The 10,650-nt window shown below is 55.8% G+C and overlaps 3 protein-coding genes across 3 annotated transcripts; 1 reads left to right on the forward strand and 2 right to left on the reverse strand.

Annotated features, from left to right (window-relative positions):
* Nucleotides 1-1,695: 1,695 nt before the first annotated feature.
* SDRG_15596 (hypothetical protein) lies at nucleotides 1,696-3,265 on the reverse strand. The gene has a single exon (XM_008621774.1). The coding sequence runs from the start codon at nucleotides 3,135-3,137 to the stop codon at nucleotides 1,845-1,847; it is 1,293 nt and encodes a 430-aa protein (XP_008619996.1). The 5' UTR covers nucleotides 3,138-3,265; the 3' UTR covers nucleotides 1,696-1,844.
* Nucleotides 3,266-6,455: 3,190 nt separating this feature from the next.
* SDRG_15597 (hypothetical protein) lies at nucleotides 6,456-6,707 on the reverse strand (the record flags this gene model as incomplete). Its single annotated transcript, XM_008621775.1, has 1 exon — nucleotides 6,456-6,707. The coding sequence occupies one exon, from the start codon at nucleotides 6,705-6,707 to the stop codon at nucleotides 6,456-6,458; it is 252 nt and encodes an 83-aa protein (XP_008619997.1).
* A 1,525-nt stretch (nucleotides 6,708-8,232) lies between these two features.
* SDRG_15598 (hypothetical protein) lies at nucleotides 8,233-9,099 on the forward strand. The gene has a single exon (XM_008621776.1). The coding sequence runs from the start codon at nucleotides 8,290-8,292 to the stop codon at nucleotides 9,019-9,021; it is 732 nt and encodes a 243-aa protein (XP_008619998.1). The 5' UTR covers nucleotides 8,233-8,289; the 3' UTR covers nucleotides 9,022-9,099.
* Nucleotides 9,100-10,650: the final 1,551 nt, after the last annotated feature.

Consider the following 10,650-nt stretch of genomic DNA (forward strand, 5'->3'; position numbering starts at 1 on the left):
CGAAGTATGATCATGGGCCGCGTCGCCAGCGTGATCATTCTTGTCTCCGCTCCCACGGTTTCTGGTCGGAAGCACCTCGGCATTGCTGAAGCCATCTTTTGACGTTGCACATGTAGTGATCACGCGTGACTGGTTGTATGTCGCTCATTAGACAGGAGCAAAAACACGCAAGCGAAAAGGGGCATCTAGTTTTGACTCGACCGACGGTCCAAACGTTTTTGCTACCATCGTCGCAGTCTTCTGCAGCCCCGAAGGCGATAAAGCAACAGATTATTTTCCGGTGAGGATTTCTGTGGTACGGTCAAGCGCACCCGCGTCGCGATGGCGCCACGACCAATGAAATACAGCAGACTAGGTACTTAGTTATGCTCTAGGGATCAAACCTCGCGGCCAGATCGGTGCGGTGCCAACGAGGGTGCTTCAGCCGCGGAAGAATCCAGAATGTGCGAGCAATGATTACGTGTTTGCGCTCGAAAAGCACCTGCTCACTGTCGCCTGCAGCGATGTACGAATCATCGCGTTGTTATATCAACAGTGAACCTGGACATGTATTCATTTTGGTATAGGGCTAGGTGTACCGCTGAAAATTTGGACGTGCCTACGGATAATGGCGTACGCGTTTATTTGTACTCAAGCCAACGTCGTTCAACGTCCAGTAAATGTCCACTCCATCCACGGGGCGTGAAGTAGTGCTATCCGTGGACCGTTCCAGCATTACGTTGCAATGCCCCGTTGGGCACAAAAATGCGTTTTAGCCATTTGACCCAGCGGGATATTGTCAGCGCTTTCGAGGTAATTAGCGCACCCGCTATAACGTGCGACTTGCCCACAGTACAGTAGTTCATGTACATAGATGCCCACCACCTCCTGCGTCCATGTCCACCTCAGCCCACATGTCGCTGCAACGTGCTATTCCATTGCGCAAGATGGAGGAGCGCAATGGTTTGCCAAGGTCTCTGCAAAGTGGTCGTGTATCGAGGACGCTGGGAATTAGTCTTTAGAAGAACACGGCTCGTTGGGATTCCCTCGCGTACTACGTGGCTCGGGCGTCCGCAGTGCGGTGTACGCCAACAATTCTGGTACCCTTTTTGCCCAGGATGTAACTCAACCAATCGCGCTCGCCACTCTTCTTCGACAATCCCACGGCGATACATCGCGATGGTCTTCCTCCTCAATCGCAATCGACCGTATGTGCTGACCACAAAAGAGACTGGTACCGGTACGAGGCCACCGCGGCTGGCAACCACCAAATGCGATACTCTTTAGTCTCAACTGCGACTCCGTGAGCACGACACATCCTACTTATGCTAGCCAAAATAGGTTTGTCAATTCATTTCAATGCGCTGGACGTACAACGATACAAAGGACATCGGCCACGCGACACCAAACGGAAACGACAAGGTGGACGACCGCGGCGGCACAGATGCACCCACGCAACCTCAGTATCCCGCTTCTTATTGCATTGGCGATGCCTCGCACGCGCACGGTCGCAGACCACACGTATCCCACTGCCGACAAGTCAGCGTGAGTTCGCCGATGCCAACCCTAGCCCTACCCTACCCGCTTTCGCGATGCCAAAATGCAGCGGTGCAGTCCCATGGCCAGTTGGTCTTGCTGATGGCACGTCGTTGTTCTGGCCAACGCTATCCTACTGGTATAGAGGGATACATGCTGGGAGTATGAGAAAAAATGGGACGGGCGATTATGCATACGCTGTGTGTTTTTATGGAAACGCAGGCGATGTCGAATGCAACACGATCGCGTAAGTATATATTGGTCTCGCTCAAGTGCGCTACACCCCTCCTTATAAATGTGGCATCTCCTTATAAATGTGGCATCAACCTCTACGAGTGACGTGCTCTTGCGGCATTTGGTGTTTCTTGCTCGATGGTCGCCGGCATCGTCGTGCGGGGCACGGAAAAGCCTTCGCAAATATGGATCCGGTGGCGCGGCAGCGCCTGGCGCCACACAAACCCAATGTCGGTGAGCTGCCCGCGCTGCTCGGGCGTCAGCGTCGTCTCATGCAGAGACTCGACAAACTCGCCAAGCTGCATATTCCAGAGCGCGGACGGCCAGCGGTCGTCGTGGATCGGGATACGAAAGTCGCGCGTCAGGTTGCTATGGCCGTACGTGTCGAGGTAGATGCGCAGCGCCAAGAGCTGCATGTCCCAGCTCTGCGACGAGACGTTCCAGACAAAGCCCATGTCATCGAGGACGCGCCGGCGCTCCTCGGGCATGTCCTCGAGCTTCTGGCGCATGTTGTGCACCGCGTGGCCGAGCTTCATCTTCCACACCTCGCGCGGCCACGCCACGTCGTGGTTGGGCACGACAAACCCAAACGGTACGCGCAAGTGGCCGTACAGCGACCGGTACGTGTAGAGCGCTGTGAGCCGCGTCTCCCAACTCAGATCGAGGCAGTCCCAGATGAACCCGAGGCGGTTGAGCTGCGCCTTGCGCTCGGCCGAGATCGAGTCAAAGCCTTGGCGGATGTTGTGCACAGCGTGGCCAAGCGTGAGACCCCACGTCTCGGGCGGCCAGCTCGGGTCGTCGCGGGGCACCTTGAAGGCGTACGTGACAAGGAGGTTGCCGAACTTTTGCTGGTACGCGGCCATCGCCGTGAGCTTGAGCTCCCACGTCATGTCAAACGCGTTCCAGACAAAGCCGAGCTGCGAGAGCTGCGCGTGGCGGTCCGAATTCGGGTGGATGCGCTGGCGGATCGTGCGCACGACAAGACCGAGGCGCATGTCCCAGAGGTCGCGCGGCCAGTCGACGTCGTTGTTGGGCACACGAAAGTCCTGCGGCACGCAGAGGTCGCCGTGGAGCGCCTTGTACGTGCGCAGCGCGAGCACCTTGAGCTCCCACTTGAGTTGACCAAGGTCAAACACAAAGTTGACGGCGCGCAAGGCCGCGAGCGTCTCGGGATGCAGCGTATTGGTCTTGTAATGCGATCGCACTTGGCACGTGTTGAGGCGAAGCCGGCGAAGGTGCGCCGGCCATGGCTCGGCGTCCGGCACCACGTACGTCTTGGGCAGGTTCGTGAAGCTCGACGTCGTCCGGTGCAGCGCATGGTAGATGGTCGCGACCTCGACAAAGGTCGAGAAGCGGCGCAGGCTCGACTCGGCCTTGCGCTTCGTCATCGCTCGCCAAACCCAAGTTCAATGACAATAATGTATTGCCACCTTGGGCCCGAAGCAAGCTCCGTTTTATTTTACTAGTGCAATTGTATCGTGCTGCGTGAGAAATGGCTTTTTAAATTTCCGAGCATCCTGTCCACCTAGATGCGGCATCGCACTTGAACGAGCGCGTCGTTAACGCCAACGACGCAGTCTTCGTGGCAGATGCCGCGACCAAATGCAATACTTGCGGCATGCCCGATTGGAAAGTGGCACGTTTTATGGAAAACGTGGCACACAGTGCCGCATCCGGAAGGCGATGCGCCGATTCAAACAGGTGCGATGGCCAGTTCCACGCCCCATCTGTCGGTGAAGTGATCCGACGGGGATCGCATGCGTTGCAAATTGCACGACGCGGGATGAATTTGGTATATACGCTGCACAGACTATAGTCTATAGAGACACTTGATCGAGGCCGAGGGCGGCGGAGACGACGTGGGCACCCGGTCGTCGTCGTGTTGTCCACGGCCGCCGCTTGAAATAGACCCGAAATCGTACTTTACTGGACACGCACTTGACCACCAGACATCTCGGGTGAAGGGGCGGCGACCACTTGACCCGACGTCCAACGGCTGCCGGTCAGCTGTCCGGTTGCACCTTTCTCCGCTTCGAATCACTGGCCTTTCGGCGGCTGACGTTGCATGCCGGGCCAATCGTTGGCTGCGCGTCGCGTGATAGTTACCAAGTCGAAGAGAGTTGCATGACAAACAAGGTTGCAATATCGCGCGCGAGTCTCGTCGGCACCGGACTCAAGCACCTAGAAGGCTACGCGCTTGTTTATGAAAAAAGCCATCCTTGGAGCAGCGGTAGACGTGCCGCGAAACGCCTTCCAACAGCACCATGGCGGATCACCGAGACAAAAGGTATCTTCGATCTTGCGCTCTAAGAACGGATATTGAGACTCTAAAGCAATGCCTCTCACGGCTGCACCATCACGAAGGCAGTCGACGCAGCTGCAACGATAGGCATCATAGGACCACCAGTGTGTGTCGACTGCCGAGCTCCGACTTGGAACATTGGCCCTCGTTTCTCGCGCTGTTGACGCGAGGCGGTTCACCGATTACGCGACTTTTTCGAAATCTGGACGACCACGGAATAATCTACAACACGCATTGAGCGCGAGCTGGTGCTTGAGAGGCACTGCGCAGGTACACCGCCGTACTGGTACGCCCGAGGCTACACGATCGACTGCGATGTACGTGGATACCGCGGCATGTACATGTATTGAGTCCTACAATGCGTTGGCCTTGTCAAGTGGGCGGTTTTTGGGTGTTGTCAGGCCCATTCGCGCTGCTGCGTGGTGACGCAACGAGCGGCAGATCAGGCGTCGCAGGAGGATTGGGTGATAATGCCGGTACCAAAAGACTCGAGTGCGCAAAGCCGACCACGGTTTAAAGCCAGCATTTGATTATCCTCACGTGAGAGACTTTACGAGGCACGGACGTACTAACGTACGGTTAATACCGCACGACGCCGATGTGCACAGGATTGGCCATGCGGTCGGCAGTCGGTCGTCGTGGGATCGCGTGGCTGGAAAAGCGCAGGAGTCGTCCGAGCGAGATATCTGCGCGTCGGTCGATGTATCCGTCCGACACAAGGGTACATAGCTGCAACATCAGCTCGTCGGTTCGTCGGTAGTGCTGCATGGCGTCCCGCAATAGCTGTAGCCCTCACCACCTCCCCAGATCTGGCCGACTCCTCCACGATACGTCAGCGGCATCCAATTTGGTTGGTCCAAATTCTGTCTGCGAGCCAATCATCAGTGATCATACTGCCATATGTGCCTCTTGGATTGGCTGACATTTGGGTTTCTGAAGTATTGCCACCAATAAGAAAGCCGCAATAAGGCGACGTTTGACCCTGCCGCGGATGACTGACACAAGACAGCATGGCCTTGCTTGGATAACGTTATGACGAGCTCGATTTGAGGCCTACAAAAAGACGAATTTAGCAGGCTCAACGTTATAGCGACGAGTCCACGCCTGGTGCGCTGACGAGCATGAGAGATTCACTGAATCGAGACGCCCGCAGCGTGGAACACCAGTCATATCAGCCCACACCAGACCACAGTTAAAATCTCAGCGCCACTCGCTTCCATACGCGCACTAAATGCTATCGTTCGAGCAATTTCCATCCAATGCGACGCATGCGATGGCGCCGACTTTCTTCGTCCTTAGGGGGGCAAATTTTAAGTTAGAGGGTTCTCCGAAAGGTTGAGCGAGCAATACTCTTAGAGCATCTCCAACGCACCACCGCTATAGCTGTAGCTAACCGCGTTATAACCGACCTTTCTCATAGTTTAGCTGTGTGCTAAACGATGAGCTCCAATGGGAGATGCATCTATAGTTATCGCTATCGCTACGCATTGGCTGACAGCGCGCACCAGGCCGCTTAGAGCGGGAGTGAAAACGCAGCGCACGGAAGAGAACGCTCGGCGCATGAACGAGAGAAGCGGAGGCCGCTCGGAGGAGCGTGGCTGAAAGAGTGCGGGCTGGAAGAGCAGGCAGGAGAAGCGCGGGCGCCGGAAGGGGCAAGGAGTGCTGGCGCTGCCGATGTACGACGACCTCCACCTACACGTATACATGTATGTGCAGCGCTAGGCCTGGCGTGTCGGCAAGCAGCGTCCAATTTACGCACGACCATGGCGGATTGAGGCTTATATGTTGAGTACTAGTATCGACGATCGACGAAGGGCTCACATGGGCCAGCGCCCGTGCGTTGGACAAGGCGTCTGTGTCGGTAGAAGCAGCACTATCACAAGTCCTGCATAGCGGTAACGTTACCATCGAGCGCCTGGCCACCGCGTAAAGGGGGATTCGAGGTAGTATTAGTGAAAGCCTTTCTGCTCGACAACAAGCAAGCCGTGCCTGGAACTGGAACTCCCCACGACGCTGTACGCGCTCTTGTTTGAACCGCTGGTGGCGGCCCAACGCTGTACCGCCGACGCGCAGCCTAACCGAGATACCAACAAATTCGTTTTACTGAAATCGTTTTGCCAGGTTAACAATGCAAAACCAACCCGAGAAATTACACCAGCAAGCTAGCGCAACTCCCGTGTGTACTAGAGTCTTTAGGAGACCTCGGGCTGGATGAATTCATTTGCACTGCTGACCTTGAGAACATATCGTGATGACTGAATCTACATGACCGACAAACCGGATCGACCAGTCAAGTACATCATCTTTCACTATATGAACCACGTTTTACCATAACGGATGGTTTGACCGTGGTCGAACAGCTTATGCGATGGCCCCCATGCCATTCATCGTGCCCACTGCACATTTAGGACGTCGTCGCCGACGACGTCGGTGCACACGAATGCCGACAGTGACGCGCTCCTTCATGTTGGGAATCGTCTGGATGGAGGTGCGGGCCGACCATGAGACTCACTTCCGAGTCGTTCGCGACCGAGAGAACGCGGGACGTGCCAAATACCGCGCGCAAGACGGGCGTGACCGCTGCCGTGTAGAGACTATACTGCACCAGTACGGCCATGGCGTTGGCTAGCGACATCTTTTGCGGCACGGTCTTCATGGCGACCGTCAGGCCAGCAATCAAATCGAACGTGGGGTCGCGCTTTAGAGATAGACAGGACGACGACGTACCACCGTGCGTGCGTACTCGATTTTGTTGGATCAAGTTGGAACAGTTCTTCGAACCCGCGGCAAGCGTACAAAAAAGATGCACAACATGTAGCATCAGCAGCATCTTGTTGCGTGATCGGCACATCCTGGTGTGCAGCGATATGCATGACAAGGCCAGCGACAAGTGTCCACGTTGGTTCGCTCGGACCACCGATTGGCACCGCGTCGCGTGATTCCCGTGGCCGGTTGTTTCTCGGAACGATCCTCTCCGGCGCGTGGTGCATGAAATGAGCAAAAATTCAGCCACAGATCCAACATGAACGGATGAAGGCACTTGCAGTCCGACGCTAGTCGCCAAATAGGACGATCGCAATCTTCAATCGCTGCATCAAGTATGTTGCACTGGCGAGCCCTCTCAGCGACTACTATTACATCAAGGGGCGCATCCACAGGTTCCAACAGTACGATTCATTTGAACAAGATATCTTGTAGGTGTAGTAGACGGTCACAGACGTCACAGACACCGTGATGTGTCGTCGGGTGCGACAGCACATTCGCTCCTGATAACCCGCGACGGACCAAGATGCACCGCGAGCAGTGATGACTCCTAGCACTCCGGACGTTCCGTGACATCAAGACTATACCGCAGGTCACTGCGACGTTTCCTTGTCAAGTACAAATTGTAAGTACCACGTGGTACCAATCAGTTGACCGCGATGGTGCAATCACCGCTCCCGACCCGCATCCTCGTTCGGAGCGGCCTATCACCTTGCTTGGCTGCCGGCTCTCGACGTCGGTGATGCCCCAGCTTTCGCCGCGAGGAGCAACGCCGAGGCAAATAAGCGCGGCTTCTCTTGCGACACCGAGGCTTCTCCTCCTTCTTTGCCTTCCAGCACAATTGACGTCTTGGGCGGCATTAGGTGCGCACGGGTGGGTACACCCCATACCCTACGCAGCACCGCGCCGATTGGTGCTGGGCGCGCGGCCTCGACGCCGCAGCCAAGAGCACCCAATTCCCGCTCGCTCACACAAAAAGGCCAAGCTACTCGTCCAGTGTACAGTTTCGTTTGGCCATCACGTGCCCATCGTCGCGTGAAGAAGCGCGAGATGCAGAGCGAGAAGAGCGTTCCAAGTCTCGCTAGCGTGCGTGAATTCGCCGCCCGAATCATGCGCCGTGCCTTCACTGCAAGTGATCACCGCCCTATGTTGCCCAAGGATTCGGAGCGTATCATTGTGCTATGGTCGCGCCTCACCTTGAATGCAAGTCAAATGGGTGGGATTGCAGATGGTGCCGCGCCTTGCCTTTCGCATACAAACACGATGACACTTCAACACAGCTGGTTCGTATGCTCTTGCACAAAGGCAAAACGAAACCGAGACCCGATGGGAATCTCCTATCGGCGGCATCCAGACTGCGACACGAACGCGTGTTTTGACCCTAACGCGCGTGTCGCGGGATACCCAGATCATTGACGGAGTAGTATTTGTGCCAAAGCGTTGCATCGATCGCTCATTCTTTCTTTCACCGCGCCATGGACATTGCCCGCCTTCTCTCGCCCGTCCTCGACGACGACAACGGTATTGAGCCGGACCGCACACCGTCGACGCCGTCGAGCGTCTCGTCCGTCGACGACGACCACACCCCGTCGTCGCGCACTGGTCGCTGGATGTACGAAGAGGAGCAATTTGCACTTGCGCTCATCGAATGCTTCCTCCTCGGATGCGTCCCGGACCTCGTGCGCGGCACATCGCTCCGCTGCTTCCTCGCGTTCAAGCTCCAGTGCTCGCCGATGCGCGTCTCCAAGAAGCTCGCGCGCTCCACCAAGCAGCTCAAGGTCGCTTCGGTGCCGATCCCAAAGAAGCTCGGCCACCAGCGCTACGCACCCAGCGTCACCGACACGCGTCAAACGCTTGCCAAAACGCAAAACATGCAGCGCCTTGAGTTTGAGTTTTTGAACCAGCTCCGCGCTGCGAACGGCGGCCACCTCAGCGCGCCGCCGTCGCCGTCCTCCGACTGGTCATACGACGAAGAGGTGTTTGCTTGGAAGCTCATCGACAGCTTTCAGCGCGGCCACTTGTATCTCCCACACGACATGACCCTCGGGACCTACTTGGTCGAGCAGCTCCGATGCAACCCGATGCGGATCGCACAGAAACTCGAGTCGGGCGTTCTCGCGGGGCAAGCCGTGCACCCGTCCATCTTGAGCAGCCTCGGCTACTGCCGACGAGATGTTGTCGACCGCTCCGCGCCGTTCTTGGTGTAAAGGCGATGTATTTTGCGTGTTTAACCTTATTTTAACCTAATTAACCGAGACATCTTCGCGACATGAGACGACGTCTGCAACGTGTTGGAAGGGCAATTTGCAGCCTGCATGGGACATGCCTCTGATTGCACAAGCACCTCGAGATGCGCGTGAAAGGAAGGCGTCGCGGATGTCGGATTTTACTTTGTTTTTCTATGCGAACCCACAATTCACACCACCCGCGATACTCATCTCAAGAGACCAGGCATGCTGCGATGGGTGCGACGAACTGAGATTCAAGTTGCGCGTTTGCGTTCGTTTGTTCGTGGCAGCTCGTCCGACGACGGGGCTCTGAAACAAGGCGTGCACTGCAAGCGGCCACTCGCTATGTAATGTACGTCAATAATGCGATCCCAAGGCCCCAGACCCAGCGCGTTCTTTCCATCCCCACCGAGATCGGTGCTGCGAGCAATACACGCTGGGTGATGATGCCCAGGATGCAACTATTCTTGACCTTGCAAGTGCTCCTTCGACGTGTCTATACTTGTGCTGTGTTTTGAACTTGAGCACCTGCACCACGTTACCATTCGTCCATGCGTCGCGTTGTTCGTACAAACCCTGTTGGTGCCGGCGGCGGCTATGGTCTGCGAAGTGACGCAGCGCGAGCAGTGCCCCATCGCGAAGCACTCAGCGGCACGGCAGCACCCTCGAATCGCATTTGGAACACTGAAAAGACAAACCAACCGCGTCGTAATTCGCGATGTTTACAGTATGAATCAGCGCCCAGCGAAAACACCTACATTCACATTGATCGGCAGAGTCCGCGCCTCCTCCTCAAATACCACTTGCAATATATACTTGGGAGCTTTCCTCAGTCCGCAGGAGGCAGTGGCAAAGCGACTACGCCAGTCGTTTGCAGTACTGTAGCCATGGCACCTTTTGCAGCTCCATCAAACTTCCAGTGCGTCTCAGGGTCCGTCTGGCGTCTTTGCCATGTACGGCGTCGACATCCCAAGGACACCAAGGGATGCGAATACCCCGCGTCTACATGGCATGATTCGCATTGTTTGCTTAATAGTTACAGCGCGAGATAATACCAGTTCCGTCGACGTTTGACGACGCTGAACAGAGGATCAGAGCGTACTACGACATGCGATTAGTCGGACATTGGGCAACGCAAGTGCCATCTTTGGACTATTGTATGTGCCACCACGTCGGTAGCCCACACGACTGTCCGCGGTGCTGGTTCTGAGCGCAAAACCTTATCGATACGAGCTCGACAAGGTTTAGCACGCACTTGAGAATATTATTTCTGAAGTGCCACACCTTTTGATCCCAAGTTGCAGTTTCGTCGCTGAACGGCAAACATCTTGCGATGTGTGTCCCACTCTTCATCAGAAAGCAAAAAGCTTGAAGCTGCGCCGCAGCTGCTCCGATGGAGACCACAAATTGACGCTCCGAGCTCGGACCTACAACTCTAGTTGCTAAGCTAAGTGATACTAGATCAGAACTATAGTTGGTGCATCGTTCAACAACAACATGGTGGCCCAACGCAAGCACTGCAAGACACGAAACGCGACCGTGACAGTTGCAGAAGTATGTTCTGTCAGAACGGTAAGAAGGAACGAGTCGCTGCAATTTTCTGATCGT

This window comes from Saprolegnia diclina (assembly GCF_000281045.1).
Source record: "Saprolegnia diclina VS20 unplaced genomic scaffold supercont1.96, whole genome shotgun sequence".
Classification (NCBI taxonomy): domain Eukaryota; phylum Oomycota; class Saprolegniomycetes; order Saprolegniales; family Saprolegniaceae; genus Saprolegnia; species Saprolegnia diclina.